Source organism: Neofelis nebulosa, chromosome 1 (assembly GCF_028018385.1).
Source record: "Neofelis nebulosa isolate mNeoNeb1 chromosome 1, mNeoNeb1.pri, whole genome shotgun sequence".
Lineage (NCBI taxonomy): Eukaryota > Metazoa > Chordata > Mammalia > Carnivora > Felidae > Neofelis > Neofelis nebulosa.
Window position 1 is genome coordinate 192463327 of NC_080782.1, and position 26484 is coordinate 192489810.

The 26484-nt window shown below is 36.0% G+C and overlaps 1 protein-coding gene across 15 annotated transcripts in view; it reads left to right on the top strand.

Moving 5' to 3' along the window:
- The window catches only part of MYCBP2 (MYC binding protein 2), a 285475-nt gene that overhangs the window by 15855 nt on the left and 243136 nt on the right, over positions 1-26484 (top strand). For all 15 annotated transcript variants that reach the window (XM_058682354.1, XM_058682355.1, XM_058682342.1 and 12 more), the window contains exons 2-3: positions 13837-13912; positions 25515-25730. In XM_058682354.1, coding sequence (XP_058538337.1) covers positions 13837-13912; positions 25515-25730 — 292 coding nt within the window. The remainder of the gene's footprint in view (positions 1-13836; positions 13913-25514; positions 25731-26484) is intronic.

The following is a 26484-nucleotide window of genomic DNA, read 5'->3' on the forward strand; positions in this document are numbered from 1 at the left end:
TTTTCAGAGTTGTCAAGTAATTTTTTCTTTTTTCTTTCTTTTTTCTTTTTGAATTTTATCCACAGTTTTTAGTTGTAAACAGTGAGATGATAGCCTGTATTTGGGTTTATGCCACCATACTGGAACCAGCATTCTTTCTCTGACTGCTTTTAAGATTTTTCTCTGTATCTTTGATTTTTAGTAATCTGACTATGCTTTGCCTAAATAAGGTTTTTATGTGTGTGTGTTTAACTTGTGCTTGATATTCATTTGAATTTCTGAGATCTGCGTGATAATTTTTATTTAATTTGGCACATTTTGGCCTTTACTTCCTCAAATATTATTTCATACTCAGTCTATCTTATTTCCTTCTGGGAGTCCAGTTATTCACATATGAGGCTGTTTGATATTGTCTCATAGGTGAAGGGTCAGCAAACTTAATTCTGTAAAGGGCCAGATACCCCAAAGTATTTTGGCTTTGGGGCAGTACTGTCTCTGTTGTAACTATTCAACTCTTGTTACAGTTTGAAAGCAGCCGTAGGCTCCATAAATAATGTAAACAGATGAGCATGGCTGTGTACCAGTCTAACTGTATTTACAAAAATAGGTGGCAGACTAGATTTGGATTATAGACTGTAATTTCCTACATAGACTGTTACAGTTGCTGCAGCTACATTGTGAATTCGGGGATAAAATCAAAAAGTGCAAAACACAAATATTAGCAAGAACTAAAGTGTGGGGAACTGTATGAATGAGAATAAGGGCATAGAAGAGACTAGAAACATGTTGGGGCCAGATTATTATGTCCAAATATTGCTTTATTTGAGAACAGTAGTGATAGAGTTAAACTTTGAATTTGCAAAAATATCTGTGGTAGCATTATAGAGGATGAAAGGTGCAGATCCCCAACTCAAGACTAGCTTTAAAGAAACATTTGTAGTGGTTCTGACAAGTGATAATGAATCTTGAGAAAAGGCAATGGAAATAGATGAAATGGTGGATTTGAGAATGTTTTGGTGTTAGGATGAAGAAAGGATGATAGGTGTAACATGTGACTAGATTTCAGGTATAGAAATAACAATGCCTTTTCTCTAGATAAGAAGAGAGAAGAGCTAGTTTCTCGAGAGTCTATTCTTGGTACCCTTTTCTCTAAGTTTCTTCCTTGATTATTTCAGTCAGTCCTGTGATTTCAATTTTTGCCTAATTGTTTTTACTTCCTGGTGTGTGATTTATAGCTAAAAGCTTTTCCTTGATCTATATTTTGAAAAGTCTGTTGCTGGGAGTCTCTTAATCCTGTCTCATACATTATGTTCAATATATTCTAAGGCTCCTCATGAACATACCGTCACTTATAAACTGCCTCTTTTTCTGTATATTAGCTAAATTTTAGCTAAATAGATGGCTGAGACATCATCTTAAAGTTCACATTAAGAGATCATAATGACCTAACACCCATTCACCCCCACCTCCTTTTCCCAGAAGGCAGGGAGAAGTCACATTTTAGTGGGAAAGTAAATTGAGGTTAGGTGGAGAAAGGAGTATTTAGAAATCAGTATTTAAAGGGAAGGAAGGAAGATGGTAGCTTGAGGAAGGAAACACAGAGTTATCTTTTGAAATTTTTTTTTAACGTTTATTTATTTTTGAGACAGAGAGAGACAGAGCATGAACAGGGGAGGGTCAGAGAGAGAGGGAGACACAGAATCTGAAACAGGCTCCTGGCTCTGAGCTGTCAGCACAAAGCCTGACGCGGGGCTCGAACTCACGGACCGTGAGATCATGACCTGAGCCGAAGTCGGATGCTTAACTGACCAAGCCACCCAGGCGCCCCCAGAGTTATCTTTTGGATAAAAGACACTGTAGTAGATGTTATTAGTGCCCAAGCCATACCTCTTTGGCACTCATCTCTATGCTACTTATGTGTATGACTTTCTGCCTGAGAGCTTTCATACTGGCCATAGAGACATTCTTGGCTTATGGGAAGGGCAAGCCAGAAATGTCAGAGTTAATGCCTTCAGAAAGGCGTTAAACCAGTGATTGGATGAGTAGTTCGTGGAAAAATACCTTATTTTTCTCATTGTTCAGTTTGGGTAACTGGGCCGTGTTCAACACCATCTACCAGAGTTCTCCAGGAGAATCATGCTCTACTTGCCCTTCAGAGTAAATGGCTAATGCACTCTTTACTTACTGCCTTCTTTACCTTATCTTACTTCTGATCCCCCCCCCAACCAGTGGTTTTCCTGGGTCACCCCTCAAAACAATTACTTTTAAATGAATCCTTGAATCAAGTCTGCTTCTGGGGAAACACAAACCAACGTAGTCACTTTAGTACAGTAATAATAAGAAATAAAATTTGTTTAGTACTTATTTTTTTAAACATTTATTTTGAGAGAGAGAGAGAGAGAACAAGTGCTAGAGTATGCGGGGGAGGGGCAGAGAGAGAGAGGGATAGAGAGAATCCCAAGCAGGCTCCTGCTTAGTGCAGAGCCCAACTTGGAGCTCAATCTCAGGAACCGTGAGATCATGACCTGAGCCAAAATCAAGAGTCTTATGCTTAACCAACTGAGCCACCCAGGCATCCCTGTTTAGTGCTTATTAAATACCAGGCATAATTCTAAGTGCTTTATAATCCAATGAGAGAGGTACTGTTTTCACCCTATTTTGCAGATCAGACAACTGAGGCAGAGAGGTTAAGTAACTTTCCCAAGATCACGGCTAATAAATGACACAGCCTGCTTATGAACCGAGGCCATTTGTCTCTAAATTCTGTACTCTTAACCTGGTAGACTGAGGGAGAAGGGCAGGAATAATGAACAAAAAAGAGAATGGGGATAATTTATGGAGTAAGGGCCTTGTAGAGAACATTTCCTGCTGAGTGAAAGGAAAGTAAAAGGAGTACTTTCATAAAGATGTCCCCATTTAAGAAGTAAAGAAGAGGGTTAGATGATCTAATCTGAATAAATGGTTAAGGAGTGGAGTTTTGAAGTGGCAAGTAAAGTTGTCAATTTTTATGGTAGATTACCTTCATTATGAGAGAACATAACTGGCTCTAGACCAGCATTCTGATGATCTTCAGAAACTATCAGTAGTTATGTTTAGGGTTGTTACGGATTATGGCAAACAAGGTTTGTAAAATACCAATATAGAAATAAATATAGAGGGGCGCCTGGGTGGCGTAGTCGGTTAAGCGTCCGACTTCAGCCAGGTCACGATCTCGCGGTCCGTGAGTTCGAGCCCCGCGTCAGGCTCTGGGCTGATGGCTCCGAGCCTGGAGCCTGTTTCCGATTCTGTGTCTCCCTCTCTCTCTGCCCCTCCTCCGTTCATGCTCTGTCTCTCTCTGTCCCAAAAATAAATAAAAAACGTTGAAAAAAAAATTAAAAAAAAAAAAAAGAAAGAAATATAGAATATAAACAAATAACTCTCATAAGATACTATACGTACTAAAGATTTAAAGGACAGGAAAAGGAGCTAATAAAGAAGATTGAGAATCATCATCAAAAGTTGAAGGAGCCCTAAAATAGGGGTTGAAACCAAAGGGTAGAAGGAAGGTATTTAAAGTAGACTGTTTGACAATACTCATAAATGGAAGAATGTGAAGGATAAAGACTGAAGTTAGGGAGTTCAGTAGGCAACAAGGAAGTTTGTGGAAATCTCCTATACTTGTAGGAGCTTGAAAGTAAGGGATTGAAAAAATTCACGACAGTTTTTTCCTAAGAAATTTAGTGATGAAGAGAAATAGAGAATCAAATAACTTTTATTATTATTATTTTTTTTCCATTTGGAGGAGGCTTCTAGGGTTAGAAGTCATAGGTAAAAGAGATTAAAGAGTGAACAAAGAATGGATGTAAGTAGTTGAGTGAAATTCCAAGTATGGTGAATGAGATGGAGCCCAGTGTATGAGAAGTGTACTTGGATGGAACAAGGGCTTTCTCTTTTGGGATGGTGGGAGTTGAAGGAGGAGGTTTCCTGAAGGGCACATTTTCAACCTTTTTATCTTTCTGTGCTGAATTCTAGATACTTTTTTCCCAATCTCTTCAAATTCTTTATTCACCTGTGTCTGATATGCTGCAAACCTACCTAGTGAGTCTTTAATTTCAGTTATTTTTCATTTTCATACAAGTTTGATTAGATTCTCTTTTATATGTGCTATATTCCCCATACGCTGCAGATATTTTAGGCTTTTATTTCTTTGAGTTTGGTAAACATAGTTGTATCTGAAAATTTCACCTGCACTCTGTTCTGGGTCTTTCTGTTGTCTGTTTCTGCTAGTTTTCATTATGCCTTGTGTCTTTGTGGGCCTGCTTATTTGACTGCTGTCATTACCCTTGTGGTAGCTCTCTGAGACCTGGGGTGAATAGATTGTCTTTAGAAAGTTTTACAGTTGCTTCATGGCTTGAGTTTTTCTCACCCACTTAGGCTGTGTGTACTTATGGCGTAAATCTGAATGAGGCATGGTCTAAAAGTCCTAACTTTTCAGAGACTTCTTTCCTCTCATCCTCTTTTTCTTATATTCCTCTACCTACTGCCAAGGTGCTTTTATTTATAGTTTTTATCTCCCACCCCCAACCCCTCCCCATATGAAGACTTGTAAATAGATCAGGAGACTGAAGCTGTATATAGGAAATCTGTTTGCATCTCTCCCCTAGATCAGTTTGAACTGCTAAAATCTCTTTTCTTATTACTAATTATCAGCCTAGGTTAAGTAAATAAAAGTTTTCTACTTAGTAATCAGACTACTGTTCTCCCTAATTTATTTAGTGATGCTTTAACACAATAATGAGAGTATCATTACATTAATTACACAGGAGAAATAAGTCTGGCTTACATAGAAAAGCTTCAGTTTACATAATATAGTGCTTTAAAATTAGTTGATTTTTAAAAAATTAGTGTTGTATCTAGTGACCTGGGTAATTCACTTATTATTTATAGATTACTTTGTACTTTCTATAAACACAGTTAGGTTATCTACAAGTAAAAATGCTTTACTGTTTTCTTTTTAGCCATTATGACTTTTATTTCTTTTCCTTGACTGACTTACAGATGAAGTAGTTATCAGATTTAGTAATTAACAGATTACTTTTTTTTCTTCCTTACTGAGGAGGCATTTCGTCAGAAACAGTTGAGTTTTATAAAATACTTTTTCTGGGGGCTCCTGGATTGGCTCAGTCGGTTAAGCGGCCGACTTCGGCCCAGGTCATGATCTCGTGGTCTGTGAGTTCAAGCCCCGCGTCGGGCTCTGTGCTGATGGCTCAGAGCCTGGAGCCTGTTTCAGATTCTGTGTCTCCCTCTCTCTCTGACCCTCCCCCGTTCATGCTTTGTCTCTCTCTGTCTCAAAAATGAATAAACGTTAAAAAAAAAATTTTTTTTTTTAAATTAAAACAATAAAATACTTTTTCTGTTTCTGTTGAAATGGTCATATTTTTTCCTTATTTTGTTATTACGTTGAATTACATCGATTAGATCTTACATTTTATCTATCCTTTTTATATGTTGCTAAACATTAGAATTATTTTTAGATCAGTGACTTTTATCTCACATTTTTAATTGAAATGTAATTTGTGTATCATAAAACACACCATGTAAAAATATACAAATCAGTGGTTTTAGTATATTAAGAAAGTTGTACAACCAGAACAGTTTTCCTCACCCCGAAAAAGAAATCCCATACCCATTAATAGTCACTCCCCTTATCTTTTCCATCAGCCCCCGGTAACCACTAATCAGTTTCCTGTTTCTATGGATTTGTCTAATCTGGATATTTCATATAAATAGAATCATACAATTTGTGACCATTGGTGGCCTTTGTTTCTTTCACTTAGCATAGTGTTTTCAAGGTTCATCCATAATGTGGCATGTGTCTACTTGTTTCTTTTTTATGACTGAATAATATTCCATTATATGGATGTACCACATGTTGTTTATCTATTGTCAATTGATGAACATTTGGGTTGTTTCCACTTTTTGGCTATGTAGTATTTTTTGCTTCTACGTTCATTGGAGATATTGGCTTAAAGTTTTCTTATTTTGAAATATTCTTTTCAGATTTTGGTATCAGAATTATGCTAGTCTCATAAAATGAGTTGGGGAAAGTTTCTTTTTATATTCTAGAAAGAGTTAGTTTAAGATTGAAGTTGTTTGAAAGAATGTACCAGTGAATTAAGTGTTTAAAGGAATTCACTGGTGAAGCCACTGAGTCTACAGTTTTCTTTGTGGGAAGATATTGGTTAGGGATTCAATGTCATTAATAGAGGACTATTCAGATGTTGTATTGTTTTTCCTTGTTTAGTATTGAGAAGTTATATTTTGCAATGGAATTTGTCCTCGTATTTAAATTGTGAAATTTATGGGCAGCATCCATAGTGATGTCCTCTTTCTTATTTCTCATATGGGTAATTGTGATCTTATTTTTTTCCTGACTAGTTTTGCTGGAGCAGTCTTGTATTAATCTTTTCAGAGAACTAGTTTTGGTTCCTTGATTTTCTCTATTGAATGTCTGCTTTCTATTTTAGTAATATCTGTTCTTTCTTTTGTTTTCCTTTCTTTACATTCTTTATGTGCTTTTGTTTTTCTGGTTTCTAAAGTTGTATGCCTAGCTCATTTACTTTCAAAATTTCTTTTTTCATTATATGCATTTATATCTTTGTAAAAAGCTGTACATTTTCCCTGAGCACTACTTTAGCTGCATTTCACAAGTTTTGGTATGTCATATGTCATTTTTATTTAATTGAAAATATTTTCTGATTTCCATTTTAGCTTTCCATTATAGCTCTTTGACTCATAGGTTATTTAAAACCTGTTTTTGCTTTTGTTTTTTAAAGATTTTAAAACATTTGGGAATATCTTAGTTTTCTTTCTTTTGGTTTCTAACTGTTCTGTGATCACAATCATAGTTTTAGAAATTTGTTGAGACTTGGTTTGTGGTTCAGCATACTGTTGCCTATTTTGGTAAATATTCTGCTTACATTAGAAAAGAATGTGCATTCTTGGGGCGCCTGGGTGGGTCAGTTGGTTAAGTATCTGGCTCTTGATTTCTGCTCAGGTCATGACCTCCTGGTTTGTGAGTTCCAGCCCTGCATCTGGCTGCATGCTGATAGTTCAAAGCCTGCTGTGATTCTCTCTCCCCTTCTCTCTTTCTGCGCCTCCCCTGCTGGTGCTCTCTCTCTTTCAAAATAAATAAATAAACTTAAAAAAAAAAAGAATGTACATTCTGCAGTTGTTAAGTGTGGTTTTCTATGTATGTTAATTAGGTTGATTAATCATGTTTTAATGTCTTTCTATATCCATGCTGTTTTGTCCTCTACTTCTTTTGTCAATTAGAGACAGGTATGTAGAAATCTGCTCTTTTGATTGTGAATTCATCCTTGTCCTTTTACTTTGCTCAATTTTGCTTCATGTGTTGTGAAGTTACGTTGTTATGAGATGCATTCAAATTTGGGATTGCTAGGTTTTCCTATTGAATTGGCGCAGTTAGCATTATGAAATGCTCAGTTCATCTCTAATAATACTTTTAGCCTTAAAAATTAATTTGTCAGGGCACTTGGATGGCTCAGTCAGTGAAGCATTCAACTTTGATTCAAGTCACGATCTCATGGTTTGTGAGTTTGAGCGGTGCGTCGGGCTCTGCACTGACAGCGTGGTGCCCTCATTGGATTCTCTGTCTTCCTCTCTGCCCCTCCCCTGCTTGCATACTGTCTCTCTCAGTTTAATAAACATTAAAGACAATTAATTTGTCAAATACTAATATAACCATACCAACATTTTTTGCAAGGGCGGTCACTGTGTTCAGGATATTATTTTCTCCATTTCTTCTACTTTAGGTCTGTGTCCTTTTTAAAATTGTGACATAACAATTATTAAAGGAAGACCTTCCCTTGTATTTCTTATAGTGTTTGTATGTTGACAATGAATTATGTCAGCTTTTGTGGTCCTAAAAATATCTCTATTTTTATCTTCATTTTTAAAGGATATTTTTGATGAGCACATAATTCTAGGTTGCTACCCACTCCCCTCTGTGTCTGCCAGCACTGTTCAACACAGAGAATGGAAGCTATCAATCTTATTGTTGTTCCTTTGAGTGCATCTTTTTTCTCTTGTTGCTTTTAAGATTTTCTCTTTATCCTTCGTTTCAGCAATTTGACTGTGCCCAGCATTTGGTTGCTTAAGTGTGGTTTTCTTTGCATTTTCCTGCTTGAGATTTCCTTGAGTTTCTTGAATCTCTGAGTTGATTTCTTTCCTCACTTTTGTAAAATTGTCATTAATTATTTCTTCACATATTGCTTTTGTCCATTCTTTTTTTCTCTGTCTTGGATTTCAATTACATGACTATGAGACTATTTGATTATGTTCCACATGTTTCATACTTTCTGTTTTATTCATCTCATTCTTTTCTCTGTGTTTGAGTTTGGATATTTTCCCTTGGCCTGTCTGTAAGTCCATGAATCCTGTTTTCCTCTAGTCTATTCTGCTCATAAAATCATTTGGCAAGTTCTTAATTTCAAATATTTACTTTTCAGAAAATCCACTTGCCTTTTTTTTTTTTTTTAGTAAGTTCTGTTGAAAATTACATCATTTCATTCAATTTTTCCATGTTTGCATCTATTTTAAATCCTTGTCTCTTAACTTCAGTTACCAATTATCTAGAGTCTGCCTGATTGTCTGGTTTTCTCTTGGGATGATCTGTCACATTATTTTGCTTCTTTATGTATCTCTTAATATGTATGCTATGTGCCTAACGTTATGTGTAAGAGAACAGTTGTTTTCTTTCAGAGAGGTTTGCTATTTGCTGTGTTGGTCAAATAGGATGAGATGTTGACAATCTCAGTCCAGTCATGGATTAAGTGCACTCCTCCCTCCACTGGGATTCTGTCTTCTAGACATTTGGAGACTGCGGGAAATTGACTCTGTCCTGCTGGCCCAGCTTCCCTATCCTTAAGCATCCCATCACTAAGCTTTGTATCATTGGGGAAACTGGCTGAGTATTTGAAGCCTTTCTAGATTTCCAGTCTCATTCTAGTTAAAGCACCACTAATTCCTGGTTTTCTTCAGCAGAGTTCCTCTGTTTAAACTAAGTTCAATTTGACCTCACTTGTACCCAAACTTTGCTAATACCCCCATGGAAGAAAATGCCAATGGTCTGAGCTCACCCTTGAAGTACTCTTTCATATCTGGAGTTTTAGTTCATCTGCTCCTTAATTACTTCCACAGCATTCCTATGCTAGTCGAGTTTTTTTAAGGAAAAGCAATGCTCTAGTATCTTATTTTACGGAAGTGGAAGTCAGGAGTTTATCTTTGTGAAATGAAAAGTTAGATAATTTTAAGAATGCTTATTTATATTAGCATACTGACTATTTTGAATAGTTTTATTTGTGTTGCATACTAATAGTTATTTTTTTTTCTTTCTGATATGAGCCTGTTTATCAAAATATGCTCTAGTTCAGGGGTCGACCAACTATGACACACAGACCAAATTGGTCCAGTGCCTGCTTTGTATGGCCTGTGAACTAAGAATGGTTTTGACATTTTTAAAAGCTTAAAAAAAAGTGTTTTGTGACACATAAACATTATATGAAATTCAAACTTCACTGTCCTGAAATAGTTTGGAATATAACCATACTTGTCTGTTTATGTGTTGTCTGTGTCTACTTTCAGGCTATAATCGTTGAGTAGTTGCAACAGAGATCCTATAGTCTACAAAATGAAAAATATTTATAATCTAGCCCTTTACAGAAACAAACAAAACAAAAAAAACAACTTGCCTATTCCTGCCTTACACCAGGGATTTTTCCTTTCTTGTTACTAAGGGAAATTAAACAAAAGTTTGAAATCTTATCCCAGAAGTTTTTTGAATTTGGATTTATTAAAACTCTAGTCATCTCAGAAATCATCGCCTTCATCGTTTTATTTTGCAGACGAAGATACAGATTCAGAGTGAGAGACGATACATTTTTTTTTTTAATTTTTTTTTTTAACGTTTATTTTATTTTTGAGACAGAGAGAGACAGAGCATGAATGGGGGAGGGTCAGAGAGAGGGAGACACAGAATCCGAAACAGGCTCCAGGTTCTGAGCTGTCAGCACAGAGCCTGACGCGGGGCTCGAACCCACGGACCGCGAGATCATGACCTGAGCCGAAGTCGGCCGCTCAAACGACTGAGCCACCCAGGCGCCCCAGAGAGACGATACATTTTTAAACTAAATTATGACTAATTTTTGTTTTGTTGGAAAACAGATTCTGTAATAAGCTGATATAAAAGCTAATGATCTGTATCATGGAACAACTTGCAAAATTCATTTGTTCTTATATTGCAGAAAAAAATTGGTTTTCCATAAACAGTGGTAGCTATTAAAATTGCTTCTTTGGAATTTTTAAAGTAAATATTTTTAAAATAAATATTAAAGAATGTTAACAGCTTTTGCCTTCTATTAGCACCCATAATTGTTTAAAATCTCACTGGTGTGAGGTTCTTTCTGTGAAATGATTAAAAATTCTACAGGACCAATTCCAGACATTCTTCATTAAGTTCCTATTTGGTTTAAAATTTAAAACATCCTAAATCATCATAAATTCCAAGGTAAATTGTTAACTTGCGAGACTGGTTTCTAGAACTTTCCTTTTATCCATCCTCCGATGTCATGAAAAGTTTATTTTAAACTTGGTTTTCAACTAAGCTTTCCCATTAGTCATATATCGGGATGTTAACTTACTAGCAAATAGCATTTTTATTTCCTAATGTTGACTATAAATTTTCTTCATATACTTTTTAACTTGTTACTTTCTCTTTTTGATAAACATCTAAGTCTAAAACAAGCCAAATTAACAGAAAACAGTGAAATCAATTTGTGAGAATATGGAAAAAGCTGTTTATATTCAGGAATTGGTGGTTTAGATTCATTAACATTGTTATAGCTAATTAAATGCCAAACTAAATGCATAGGAAGAAATATTTTTGGGAATACATATTAAAGCCATTTGAACTTTAAAGATGTTCATTAAACAAAAGAAAAATATTGGTGTATATTTGTGAAAATTTAAATCTGTGATAACTAAGCTTCAGGAGAGTCATCTTAATTTAACTTTATGTATTCTTCTCTGAAGATTGTTTTTGAGTGAACCTTGACTAAATTGTATAGAAGGGACTAACCTTTTAGCAGTTACATATACCTGTTGCTCAAATAACTCATTTCGTTCTAGTATAAAGAGACGTTGGTTTTCTAAACCATAATGAGAATTACTCCTTACTTTTTCATTAACTTTTTCTTCATGTGATAATTCTTGAACATCCATTTTATGTCAGGGACTGATATTGGTATTGAAAGTAAAGAGTTAAAATAAATATTCTTTAAACAAAAAGAAAGAAAGAAATAGACATTCTTCATGCTCCCACAATGCTCATAGTTGAATAGACTGTAAGCAGGTATATGTGTTTATGTGTAGCACATGACACTATTGATCAGTCTTTCTCTTTACTTTTATAGTATGCTATCCTGGGGAAATCTTACCTACACACATGGTTTTTCCATTACCTACTTGGCATCAAAATCTGTGTAAAATAATCTCATGGATAGCTCCTAAATGGACATGTCTGGCTACATATCCTTTAAATGTATTGGCATATCTATGAATCTATCCTTGGTCCTCTGCTTATTTTACTCTATAAGCTTAAGGTTTATAGCCATAGCTCTGAACTTCTTCCCTCTTTTCTCTCCTTCCTCTCTCTTTCCTTCTGCTTTTCTCTTTCTCTCAAAATAGTATTAAGTACTTTGTTCTAGGTGCTTTTCTGGACAAAGAGGCTAGAACACTGCATAAGAAAGACATGGCCTCTGTACTTTTGGAGCTTATAGCTTTATGAAGGAGTAGTGCATTAAACACATAACCTCATACATAATTACAGTGGGAGATTGCACAATGAAACACAAATGTAAAATGAAATGAGAGTGTATATTAGGGAAACTAACCCACTCTGAGACATTCCTGAATAAACGACACTTCTATTGGAACCTCAGAGATGACTGACTAGTGGTTAGCAGAAGATGTGGGAGAGAATGCCAGGAAGAGGGAGAACCTTTGTGAAAGCCCCCAAGGAGCTTATTAGCAGGTCAGACAACTAGAAGGATATTTTTGTGCTTGGAGTATCATGAATAAGTTGGAGGCAGATGCAAAATGAAGGAGAGGCTGGCAGAGGCCAGATCTTGGTAAAAGATCTCTTAAACTGTGCCAATGCTTTTGGACTTTATCCCAAGAGAATTGAGAAGATACTAGTAGGGTTTTAAGTGAGGTAATTACCTACTCAGATTTGTGTTTTTAAAAGTTGATTTGGGTTCCTGTATGAAGAATGAATTGAAGTGGGGCAAATGTGGATGTGCAGAAATGAATAACGAAGTAGACCAGGCAAGATGTGGTGGTTACTTAGATTATTAGAATTGCAGCAGTTAAAAAAAAAAAAAAAAAAAAAAGAATTGCAGCAGTAGAGACGATGTAGACAGATTCAAGAACTGTTTATAAGACATAGTTGACAAGATTTTATGATTATTTTGGTTTAGGGAGCTGAAGGAACTGGCAGAGATGAATTTTCATATGCTTGTTCATGTCTATCTTGTTGGCATTTTAGTATCTTTAACTCAAACATCTTTAAAGCTGAACCGATTTTTTCTTTTTGGAAACTAATTGTTCCCCTTGACTTCCCTATTTTTATGAATGACATCCCTACCTCCAGGTGGCCTAGGCTTCCAACTTTTGTTTTGGTCACAGCTTCCAGTAAGTTAGTTACCAAGTGTTAAGGACTTGACCTCCAGCATCTAGAGTCTCTTCCTTCCCCTCCTTCTCTTCCTCTATGCTTCTCTTCCCTTTCTCCGCCTCCCTCCTTTTCTCGTCCTCCTCTTCTTCACTATTTTTTTATAGCAGTAGCATCCTCTTCATAGATTATTAACCTATGTTTTTCATTCAAGTCTTTGAGCTCCTTGAGGTCAAGAACTTTTTCTTTTTCATCCTGTATTTTTAGTACTAACAGTGTGCACCTCAGCATGGCAGACATAAAAAAATATTAAATGAAAATAAAATAAATTGTTTTCCTTGACTCTTGTTTCTTCCACTATAATTCTTTGCCACATTTTCCCCCCCGTCTCTTTCTCAAAGTCATTCGGGGCTTCCATCTGCTTAGAGAATAATTTTGTCTTAGGACTGTGAGGTAATGAAAAACTGACTGGAGAATATGAGAAGAGTATGAGTTGGGGTTTTTTTCTATAGTAATTTAGTAAAAATTGCCTCCTGTCCCTTTTTACACTGTAGACTTCACTACTGCAAAGAGCACATTTTTCTGGGAAGGGAACATATGTGATATTTTATTAGCATCCTCACTGTTGAATAAAATTTTTAAAACTTCATTTGATGCTGTTTTACATTTTTTAGTTTTATAAAAATATTTGCAGAGGAGCGCCTGGGTTGCTCATTTGGTTGAGTGTTTGACTTCAGCTTAGGTCATGATCTCATCAGCTGGTGAGTTTGAGCCTGCGTCAGGCTCTGTGCTGACAGCTCAGAGCCTGGAGCCTGTTTCTGATTCTGTGTCTCCATCCCTCTGTGTGCCCCTCCCCTGCTCACAATCTGTCTGTCTCTCAAAAATAAAGGTTAAAAATTTTTTTTTTAAATATTCGCAGAATTCAATTTTTAATCATTTAATGTGTGTTTCTTAGCTTTCCAGTATTATTATTTCAATAGCTACATCTTATATGTACATCTAGAGTATATTGTTTCATAAAAAGAAAGTTTATAGGAGAAATATTCAAATGTCTACTTTGGAAGTACCTGTTTTTCATAGCTTTGTATGTTCTAATATGAACTTTTGTAATTTGTTCTTTCCATTTTTAGGAATAAGAAAATTTTAAATAAGAAAAAGTTGAAAAGAAAACAGAAGAGCAAATCAAAAGTGAAGACAAGAAGCAAGGTAAAACTGCTGGCAATTTATAGGGAGTAAGGATTTTTTCATACAGTAATTTGAATTATAATGCCAAGATTAAAAAAGTATAACTAGTAAACCATTTCTTTCTTTCTTTTTTTTTAAAGTTTTTAAAAGCCCCTTATTACTTGGTTACACTGTTTAATTTCATGTTTGAACATTTCATGATCAGTAGCCTAGAAGTTAATATCTCGGTGTTGAAAATTATTTACAGTTTATTCACATTATCTTTGAACACTTCTCTGGGGGAACATATCCGTTTCTCTTCTCTTTTTTACACTCTGACTACATGTTCTAGAAACTGAGTAAAACTGGCTGTGAGTTGGGACGTGGATTTGGGTTCATCATAACGTCTGTCCATATGTCATGAATTGGGGAGAATCTTGGTATGTCTATATTCTGAGCTCTTTTGATGGTGGGTGGCTGTGCAAAAGGAAAGACAATGTAGAATATCTGAATTAGATAAGACCATAGAGATCAAGGACCTTTTTTCCATCTAATGCAGAAATCTCAATTAAATCTTAAACATTTTTAGGGGCGCCTGGGTGGCGCAGTCGGTTAGGCGTCCGACTTCAGCCAGGTCACGATCTCGCGGTCCGTGAGTTCAAGCCCCGCGTCAGGCTCTGGGCTGATGGCTCGGAGCCTGGAGCCTGTTTCTGACTCTGTGTCTCCCTCTCTCTCTGCCCCTCCCCCGTTCATGCTCTGTCTCTCTCTGTCCCAAAAATAAATAAAAAATGTTGAAAAAAAAAAAAATTTAAAAAAAAAAAAAAAAAACATTTTTACATTCTACCGGAGTGTGTTTTCTTTTGAACAGTACTAAGAAGCCTAGACAATAGAAAGAGAGGAATCATTAACTATGATTTCTGAACAGGTCCACTTTTGGCTAAATAAACAATAGCTTAGGGGCGCCTGGGTGGCGCAGTCGGTTAGGCGTCCGACTTCAGCCAGGTCACGATCTCGCGGTCCGTGAGTTCGAGCCCCGCGTCAGGCTCTGGGCTGATGGCTCGGAGCCTGGAACCTGTTTCCGATTCTGTGTCTCCCTCTCTCTCTGCCCCTCACCCGTTCATGCTCTGTCTCTGTCCCAAAAAAAAAATAAATTAAAAACGTTGAAAAAAAAAATTTTAAATAAACAATAGCTTAGCTTGGCCTCTGTATCATATTTAATTTCCAGAAACAGTTGTTTCCTGCCCTTCTTAATTAGTATTCTTACATTTTAAAGCTGAGAGAAATGTACTTTTAGTAGTAAACCAAAAAGTAAAAGTGTAGGGGATGAAATTTATTTGGTGGCTGTGTCTTGAGACACAGCTGGATCCAGGGATTAAGTAATGTCATCAATTCTGTGTCTTCATTTCTTGCTTCTGCTTTCTTCTGTGTGTGGACTTAATTGCCTATGGCTGAGGACTAAGGCTTCTGGAAGCTCCAACTGCATTTTTTTGGTCAAGAGGCAATCTCCTTTACTCTAGCAGAAAGTCTTGGGTGTGATTTTTGATTGACCTTCATCATTCATTTTGGCCTTGGAAATGGGGTACTTTGGTTAGACTGAGTTACATTTATAACCCTGTGATGGGAGATAGGTAGGCCAGCAACCTACTGAGCAGGCCATGTGAAATGGGAGGGGGGTGGTTACCCTAAGGAAAGTGTTGCTGGGTGGGCAGCTAAATAATAAATGTTAACTACATCATTTCTTATTACTTCTGTTTGTGGGATAAAAGAGGGAAGTGGAGAACATTCTTAATATATTTGATACATAGTCATTCAGAATTTCAGCCTCTACTTCTTTTCCACTTCTTGGTGTTATGTGCAAGGTCAGAGTATGGGAATCTTAAAAATCTGTTTTAATTTCTTTAAAGGTTTCATTTGGTGATTTTCCTAAAAGTGGTATCCTAAGATATCCAGGAAGAGGTGAGAAGTCAAGGTCTTTCATCCCTTCATTTCTGTCTTTAGCTTTATGCTTTTAGTAATAAATCTCCCTTCTCTTGGCCTCAGGTTTTATGTCTGCTTTTTAGGAGCAGCTTGTGATAAGAGTGATACAAAAAGAAGTTACTCATTTATTCCTAAAACATTAATTGCATGCTGACTATGTGCAGGAATTATGCTGGGTATTTAGAATAGAAAGATGAATAAGAAACATTTTCTGCTTATGATGGGCATATAAAATAATAAAATGGTGTGGTTAGTCTCCTTGTTCCCAATTACTGTTTCTGGACTACTTTTCATCCACCATCTTTTTATTTTTTATATTTATTTATTTATTTAATATTTCATTAAAAAAAATTTTTTTTTAACGTTAATTTATTTTTTAAGACAGAGACAGAGCATGAATGGGGGGAGGGTCAGAGAGAGGGGGAGACACAGAATCGGAAGCAGGCTCCAGGCTCCGAGCTGTCAGCACAGAGCCTGACGCGGGGCTTGAACTCGTGAACCACAAGATCATGACCTGAGCCGAAGTCGGACACTTAACCAACTGAGCCACCCAGGCGCCCCTAATATTTCATTTTTTTAATTTACATCCAAATTAGTTAGCATATAGTGCAACAATGATTTCAGGAGTAGATTCCTTAGTGCACCTTATTCTTTTAGCCCATCCCCCCTCCAACAACCCCTCCGGTAACCCTCAGTTTGTTCTCCATATTTATGAGTCTCTTCTGTTTTGTCCCCCTCCCTGTTTTTATATTATGTTTGTTTCCCTTCCCTTATGTTCATCTGTTTTGTCTCTTAAAGTCCTCATATGAGTGAAGTCATATGATATGTCTTTCTCTTACTAATTTTACAAATACCCTCCAGTTCTATCCACGTAGTTGCAAACAGCAAGATTTCATTCTTTTTGATTGCCGAGTAATAATTGTATATATATACCACATCTTCTTTATCCATTCATCCATCGATGGACACTGGGGCTCTTTCCATACTTTGGCTGTTGTTCATAGTGCTGCCATAAACATGGGGGTGCATGTGTCCCTTCAAAACGGCACACCTGTATCCCTTGGATAAATGCCTAGTAGTGCAATTGCTGGGTCATAGGGTAGTTCTATTTTTAGTTTTTTGAGGAACCTCCATACTGTTTTCCAGAGTAGCTGCATTAGCTTGCATTCCCACCAACACTGCAAAAAAGATCCTCTTTCTCCACCTCCTCACCAACATCTGTTGTTGCCTGAGTTGTTAATGTTAGCCATTCTGACAGGTGTGAGGTGGTATCTCATTGTGATTTTGATTTGTATTTCCCTGGCGATGAGTGATGTTGAGCATTTTTTCATGTGTCAGTTGGCCATCTGGATATCTTCTTTTGAGAAGTGTCTATTCCTGTCTTCTGCCCATTTCTTCACTGGATTATTTGTTTTTTGGGTGTTGAGTTTGATAAGTTCTTAATAGATTTGGGATACTAACCCTTTATCTGATATGTCATTTGCAAATATCTTCTCCATTCCATAGGTTGCCTTTTAGTTTTGCTGATTGTTTCCTTTGCTGTGCAGAAGCTTTTTATTTTGATGAGGTCCCAGTAGTTGATTTTTGCTTTGGTTTCCCTTGCCTCTGGAGACATGTTGAGTAAGAAGTTGCTGCAGGCAAGATCAAAGAGGTTTTTGCCTGCTTTCTCCTCAAGGATTCTGATGGCTTCCTGTCTTACATTGAAGTCTTTCATCCATTTTGAGTTTATTTTTGTGTATGGTGTAAGAAAGTGGTCCAGGTTCATTCTTCTGCATGTTGCTGTCCAGTTTTCCCAGCACTACTTGCTGAAGAGACTGTCTTTATTCCATTGGATATTCTTTCCTGCTTTGTCAAAGATTAGTTGGCCATACCTTGGTGCATTTCTGGGTTCTCTATTCTGTTGCATTGGTCTGAGTGTCTGTTTTTGTGCCAGTACCATACTGTCTTGATGATTACAGCTTTGTGGTATAGCTTGAAGTCCAGGATTGTGATGCTTCCTGCTTTGGTTTTCTTTTTCAAGATTGCTTTGGCTATTCGGGGTCTTTTCTGGTTCCATGCAAATTTTAGGATTATTTGTTCTAGCTCTGTGAAGAATGCTGGTGTTATTTTGATAGGGATTGCATTAAATATGTAGATTGCTTTGGGTAGTACTGACATTTTAACAGTATTTGTTCTTCCTATCCAGGAGCATGGAATCTCTTTCCATTTTTTTGTGTCTTCTTCAATTTCTTTCATAAGGTTTCTATAGTTTTCATTGTATAGATTTTTCACCTCTTTGGTTAGATTTATTCCTAGGTATTTTATGGTTTTTTTGTGCAACTGTAAGTGGGATCGATTCCTTGATTTCTCTTTCTGTTGCTTCATTGTTGGTGTATGGGAATGTAATCGATTTCTATGCATTGATTTTATATCCTGCAGCTTTGCTGAATTCACGAATCAATTCTAGCAGTTTTTTGGTGGAATCTTTTGGGTTTTCCATATAGAGTATCATGTCATCTGCGAAGAGTGAAAGTTTGATTTCCTCCTGGCTGATTTGGATGCCTTTTATTTCTTTGTGTTGTCTGCTTGCAGAGGCTAAGACTTCCAATACTATGTTGAATAACAGTGGTGAGAGTGGACATCCGTGTCTTGTTCCTGACCTTAGGGGGAAAGCTGTCAGGGGGAAAGTTTTTCCCCATTGAGAATGATATTAGCATTGGGTCGTTCACATATGGCTTTTATGATCTAGAGGTATGCTCCTTCTATCCTTACTTTCGTGAGGGTTTTTATCAAGAAATGATGCTATATTTTGTCAAATGCTTTCTCTGCACATCCACCATCTTTTTAAAAAACACTTAAATAATGCCAATGAGATTTCCCCCCATATATTTAATAACAAGCATTTCTTAAAAAAAAAAAACAACAACAAGCATTTCTTTTCAGCAAATAAGATACCATTTAGCTACACTACTTTATCGCCTTCTTTATTGCTGTCATTGGCCCCTCTGTTTCTCCTCATCCGTTAGCCATCTCCTTGATCCAATTTCCTTTTTATCCAGCTTAGATAGCACGGTCTTTTTAGAAAAAAAACATTGCTTAATCTGTATTAATTCCCTATTGCTGCTGTAACAAATTATACAAACTTGATGGCTTAAAACAACACAAATGATCCTACAATTTTGGAAGTCTGGAGTCCAAAGTGGATCTCACTGTGCTAAAATCAAGGTGTCAGTAAATCTGCATTTCTTCTGGAGGCTCTAGGAGAGAATTTATTCCCTTGCCTTTTCCAGCTTCTAGACACTGCCTGCATTCCTTGGGTTAATGCCCTTTTCTACCTTCAAAGTCAGCTATGGTTGTTTTATCCTCTCACACTGCATTACTCTGACATGTTTCTGTTGTTACAACTTCTTTGATTGTCCCGCCACCCTCGCTCATTTATAAGGACCCTTGATATTACATTGGGCCCACCCAGGTAATCCAGAATAATCTCTCCATCTCAAGATGTATAATGTATTCACTTCTGCAAGGGCCCTTTTATCATGTAAGGCAACACATTCCCAGGTTCCAGGGACTAAGGGGAAGATACTTTTGGATGTCATTATTCTGCTTGCCACATCTTCCTTTCCCCTCTGTGTTGCACTCATCTGATAAAATTTAATCCTATACAAATCCAGCTGTTTTCTTTTTCCTTGCAGGTGAGTACCTGCTAAAAGGAGTTAGCAGTTGATACCAGTATACATACATGAGAACCAATCTCAAAAGGATCTTGCATAGCTAGACTGTCGTCGTCTTCTTCCTCCTCCTCCTCCTCCTCCTCCTTCTTCTTCTTCTTCTTCTTCTTCTTCTTCTTCTTCTTCTTCTTCTTCTTTTTGATCAAGTAGTTCTGCTATGACTGTTTCAAACCTTTGCCACTCTCCTCCAACTTATGATAAATACTGCCCTCTAGCAAATGACTTCACTTTCTTAGAGAAGAAATTAAGTCCATTACACAGGAAACTTACTCATCATTTTGCTACCAAACATGCCTGTCTTAGGTTGGGATATTTAATAGCAGAACCTGAGACAGGGATTTAATGTGTATAATTCAGCAAGTTTTGAAATATATAATCAAGGTTTAGAAAATTTCCATCATCCTCAAGCATTTCCTTATCCTTTGTTACATTCTGTCTCTCCCTACCGCTTTGGCTCTAGGCAACCATGAATATACTTTGTCATTATAAATTAATTTTTACTTTATAGAATTTCATATAAATGTGATCATGTAGTATGTACTCTTTTGTATCTGGCTTCTTTCCCTCAGCATAATGATTTTGAGTTGTGGCCATGTAGTTGTATATATTAACAGTTAATTCTTTTTTTTTTTTTTTTTTCACCTATTGATGGACAGTTTGAGGTTTCCAGTTTTTGGCTATCACAAATGAACCTGCTTTGTATATTTGTGTACTAGTCTTTGTGCAGATATATGTTTTTGTTTGTTTTGTTTTGGTTTCTTGAGGGATAAATACCTGGAAGTAGAATGAGTAGGTGGTGTTTCCTTCTATGATTTGCCAGGAGACTCATAAGTATCAAAAGCAGCTTATACTAATGGTTAAGATTTATTACAACCAAAGGTAGAGGTAGGTAGCAGCAAAAAGAAATGTATTAGTGGTATATAGGGACTTAAGGCATAGGTTTTCTAGTCCTCCCTTGTCTGAGCACATAGGGCATGCTTTCTTTATGGCAGTGAACTATAAGGATATGTATGGAATGTTTCTGCCCAGGGAACTCCATTCCAATCTTAGGATCTGAGACTTTTATGGGGGATCTGGTTCACACATAGACATGTCCTGCTGTGCAGCCAGCCATGGTACATGAAACTCAGGCATACATCATCAGTCTTGATGTTTGTGCAAAGCAATTAGACAAGCCAGTAGGCAAAGTCCATTGCTCTAGTGTATATTACAAAATCATCAATAACCAACATAAAGAAAACTCTAAAGACCACATTCCTAAGGATTGGCCAACAATCAGTCCTGGTTCCCTTGGGAAAATACAAGGACTAATTAATCATACCTGCATTGTAAACTCTTTCCTTGTGGGTGGCATGGTAGATGAATGTTTAACCTGTTAAGAAACTGTTAAAACTATTTTTCAAAATGATTATTGCATTTTATTCTTCCACCAGCAGTATATGAGAAATCCACTTGTCTTACATCTTTGCAAATGCATGGTACTGTTAGGCTTTTAAAATTTTAGTCATTCTAAGTATATAGGGGTATTTCACTGTGGTTTTAGCTTGCTTTTTTCTAATGACTAATAATGTGAACATCTTTTCATATGCTTTTGGCTATTCATATCCTTTTATTGTGAAATGTCTTTCATATCTTCCATCTTTTTTTTTTTTAAGTTTATTTATTCTGAGAGAGAGAGAATGAGCAGGGGATGGGCAGAGAGCGGGAGACAGAGAATCCTAAACAGTTTCTATGTCATCAGCGCAGAGCCTGACACAGGGCACTGTCTCATGAAGCATGAGATCATGACCTGAGCTGAAATCAAGAGTCATACGTTTAACCAACTAAGCCAACCAGGCTCCCCATTGCCTCCTTTGTCTGCCTTTCTTTCTTTCTTTCTTTCTTTCTTTCTTTCTTTCTTTCTTTCTTTCTTTCTTTCTTTCTTTCTAACTGTCTTATTATGGAATTGTCAGAGTTCTTCATGTATTCTAGATACAAGTCCTTTGTCAGATATCTGTATCACAAACAATTCGTCCTGTTCTGTGGCTTGCTTTTCTTTTTTTTTTTTATATAGTGCTTTAGAAGAATAAAAGTTTTGAAGTTTTATACATGTATTGATTTTTATATATATGATTCATGTATTTTGTATTCTAAGAAATCTTTGTCCCAAGGTCACATAGATTTTGTTTTGTTTTGTTTTGTTTTTAGTTTATTTATTTATTTTGAGAGAGGATGGTGGGCAAGCAGGGGAGGGACAGAGAGAGAGGGAGAGACAGAGAATCCCACGCAGGGTCTGCACTGTCAGCACAGAGCCTGATGTGGGTCTCAAACTCAAACAGCGAGATCATGACCTGAGCCGAAATCAAGAGCCAGACACTTAACTGACTGCGCCACCCAGGTGCCGCCACATAGATTTTTTTCTATATTTTCTTATAGAGATTTTATAGTTTTAGATGCTATACTTAGGTTTGTGATACATTTCCAGTTAATTTTTGTGTATGGTATGAAATAAGGTTGATGTTCATTTTTTTCTTGTATTGGTATTCAGTTAATTGGCATCAGTTTTAAAAAAACTTATCTTTTTCTATTAATTGTCTTGGTATCTTTGTAAAAATTCAGTTGACCATTTTTGTTTGAACCTATTTCTGCAATTTTTTTGTTTACTTGATCTAAATATCTGTCTTTATACCAATACCATACTGTCTTCTTTACAGTAGTTTTGAATTCATGTCATATGTCTTCCAACGTCAGTCTTTTTAAAAAGTTGCTTTAGTTACTTAGGTCTTTTACATTTCTGTTTAAATTTTAGAATCAGCTTGTCAATTCTGTTTTTAAAAGTCTCTGGAATTTTTATTGAGGTTGTATTGAATTTGTGGATTTGAGGAAGAGTTGCCATTTTAATGATACTGAATCTTCTATTAATGAATATAGTTTATTTCTATTCTCTTTACTTAAGTTTTTTTAAATTACTCCCAGCAGTGTTATTTTGGTTTTCAGTGTACAGAGCTTGCACATAATTTTATTAAATTTAACTGCTGTTATTTCATTTTTTTTAAATTTTGAGATGATATAATAATGCAGTTGTAAAAAGTAATACAGAGATCCTGTATACCCATCACTCATTTTCTCAAGTTGCTAAGGTATTGCATAAGTATAGTAAATATCAGAACCAGGAAATCGATATTGATCCAACCTACTGATCTTATTCAGATTTCACCAGTTTTACATGTACTTATTTGTGTATGTGTATATATATTTAGTTCTATGCAATTTTGTCACATGTGTGGATCTGTGGACCATTACCACAGTAAATATATAGAAGAGTTCCATCACAAGGATTGTTTTTGCTACTCCTATATAGCCACAGACATTCCCCTGCACTCATCCTCTCCCTAACCTCTGACAATCACCAATCTGTTCTCTATTTCTATAATTTTGTCATTTAAGGAATGATATATACATTTAATCATAGGAACTGGCTGTTGTCACTCAGCATAATTCCCTTGACATTTATGCAGGTCTTTGCATATATCATGTTTGTACCTTTTTATTGCTGAGTAAGTATTCCATGGTAAAGATTATATCATAGTTTGTGTAACCATTCACCCATTAAAGGACGTCTGCGTTTCTTGTTTTGGGTTATTTTGAATAAAACTCGTATGAATATTCACATGCTGGTTTTTGAATGAACATAAGTTTTTATTTCTTTGGTATAAATGCCCAACAATGCAATTGCTGGGTTGTACTGTAAATACATATTTAATTTTGTGGGAAACTGCCATACATTTTTCCAGAGTGGCTGTATCATTTTACTTTCCGATTAACAATGTATAAGAAATTAAGTTTCTCCACATCTTCACTAGCATTTGATGTTGTCATTATTTTTTATTCTAGCCAGTTTGATAGGTTTGTACATTTTCTCATTTTGTTTTAATTTGCATTTTCCTAATGGGTCACTATAGTGAACTTGTTTGCCTTCCGTGAATCTTCTTTGGTGACATGCCTGTTCATGTCTTTTGCCCGTTTTCTAAATTGAATGGCTTATTTGTTTGTTTTTTACTGTTGAGTTTTGAAAATTCTTTATATATTCTGCATGATAGTCTTTTGTCAGGTATATGTTTTGCAGATACTTTCTCCCAGTCTGTAACTTTAATGCTATTATTTTTTTTTTAATTACATATTCCAGTTGTTCATTCCTAGTGTGTAGATACATTAACTCTTTCTTATTTAAAATATTGATCTGGTATCCTGTGACTTTGGTAAATCCACACATTATTTCTAGTGGCTTTTTTTGCAGATGTCTTAAGAATCTCTCCATGTCTTCTGGAAATGAAGACGTTTGTTTTCTAGTAGATATTTTCCTTTCTAACTATAATTTGTATTTCTATTTCTTGGCTTATCACACTAGCATATCTAGTATAATGTTGAATCATATTGCTGAGAATAGATATCTTTTTCTTGTTTGAATCTTAGGGTACAGGAATTTAGTCTTTTACTATGTTAGCGGTGGGTATTTCATAGATACCCTTTATCCATTTTTAGAAATTTTCTTTTATTCCTAGTTTACATACGCTTTTTATCATGAATAGGTGTTTGATTTGTGTCAGATGCTTTTTTCCATGTTTATTTAGGATATCATCTGTTTTCTTCTCTTCTTATTTTTGTTAGTATGAGGAATTACTAATTACTTTTCCAGTGTTGTTACCAGCCGGTTTTTTGGTTGATCATCATGCATTACCTTTTTCATATGTTCTTAGATTTGGATTGCTAATAATTGCTTGTTTTTAGTGTGTCTGGAATACATACTTACACATTATTTATCAATTAACTTCAGTACATATTTTTTCTAACAAGGAGTATTACGCTTTTTCCCTAATTATTTATGGAAGAAGGATAGAATTTTGAAACCAAGTGTTTTTGGTACTTGAGGTGTCATCTTATTTATCTTGGATACTTCTTGGATATACTCCAATTTTTGGAACTTGCATTAATAGAATATTAATATTAATAGAATTAATAGAATATCTTAAACCAGTTCTGTATATTTATAGTGTAAATGTTGTTCTCAAAAGTGTGATTGTGGCTTGCTGACTAAAATGCTGGGTCAGAACAGAAACTGACTAAGTTCTAACAAATTACCAAGCATGTGATTTTTATTATTTATCAAGATTGATAGCTAGGAGATCTTCAGGAAAGCATATATCCATAATCTACAGAAATCTAATTTCTTTTCTTTTTTTTATTTTTTTAATGTTTATTTATTTTTGAGAGAGAGAGAGACAGAGTGTGAGTGGGGGAGGAGGAGAGAGAGAGAGGGAGACACAGAATCTGAAGCAGGCTCCAGGCTCTGAGCTGTCAGCACAGAGCCTGATGCGAGGCTCGAACTCATGAACCGTGAGATCATGACCTGAACGGAAGTGGAACGCTTACCGACTGAGCCACCCAGGCACCCCCAGAAATCTAATTTCTTAACATTACTACTATTTAAATTAGAATGAAATTGGAAGAATTGACTAAAATTAAAGTTTGTTTGGTTTTTAGTTCTGATTTCTGTTTAAGTCCCTAAATGTACTTTTAAAGCTATCAAAATGTAATTCAACGTTTGTACTAGGTCATCGAGACTCTAATACATCTGATGTTCCTTAGAAGAGCACAAAATTAATATTCTGTGATACTCAACAGTTACACTTTGTTGGTTTTATTCCTATCATGGAATAAAAAGGTATTCCTATTAGTCTTTTTGCCATTCTCCAGCCCTTGTCAGTTGGGTTATTGCTGTGTTACTTAGAAAGTAGTAAAGTGTAGAAGAAAGGGTACTTACTGTAAGTTGAATCAATAGACTTAGATTGTCTTGCTATGTCACTTATTTGACTTATACAAGTTATCCAGCATTTCTAATCTTTAATCTTTTATATATAATGAGAATTGGTGATGATGCGAAAGAATATAGAATTGAAATATTATATCTTCTATTTCAGTCTGAAAACTTGGAGAATACGGTAATCATACCAGATATCAAATTACATAGCAATCCTTCTGCTTTCAATATTTATTGCAATGTACGCCATTGCGTTCTGGAATGGCAGAAAAAGGAAACATCATTGGCAGCTGCATCTAAGAACTCTGTGCAGAGTGGAGAATCAGATAGTGATGAAGAGGAGGAATCCAAAGAGCCCCCTATCAAGCTTCCAAAGGTAAGTCACTAAATTCCACTTGGATGGATAACCACAGGTGTTTGGGCTATAGTACATATATTTGCATTGCTAAAATACCTTGTTTTTTAATAAAATTGTGCACTCAAAAGTAATAGGGCTGATGGGTAAAAATAGGTTTGGGGCAGACCAGGAAAACTCTATGCATCTTTATAACTGGAGTGCTAACAAAATCAATAATTGGTAACCCAGTGGAGAATACTTGACAGCCCAGGAAGAAAGATCAGGGGCTTTTAAAAATGTACAAAAGTAGTAGAGTGGAAATGGAGGCTTGTAAGCACTGAGCCATTGCAGTTAGAAGTGGAGCTCTGAGCCAGTGGGCTGCCATTAAGGTGGGCGTAAGCAGAACTGCAAACTACCACCAGCAGAGAGCCATAGTAAGCTGGGGGTGCTTCCTTCTGGGGAGGGAGCCTTGGGTACAGGTATGCATTTTTATTTTTCTTCAAATAGAACTAGGAGGGCTCCTGGCTGTGCAGCTGCTGAGTTGAGAGCTTTTTGCCTTTTCTTCCTTAGGTTATGATTGTACTCTTGCTATTTTGGCTCTCCTTGCCTAGGAAAAAATTACATATGAAGCAACAAAACTTCTACATTGTTCTGATATCACTCCCTTATTTACCAGAGACATGTAAGCTAATTGGTGTTAAAGAAGCATGTACTATAGTAGAACAAACTATTCTTAAGGTACTCTCTTCAAGTGTTAGTGTATTTCAAGACTGTAATGTTATTGTATATATGG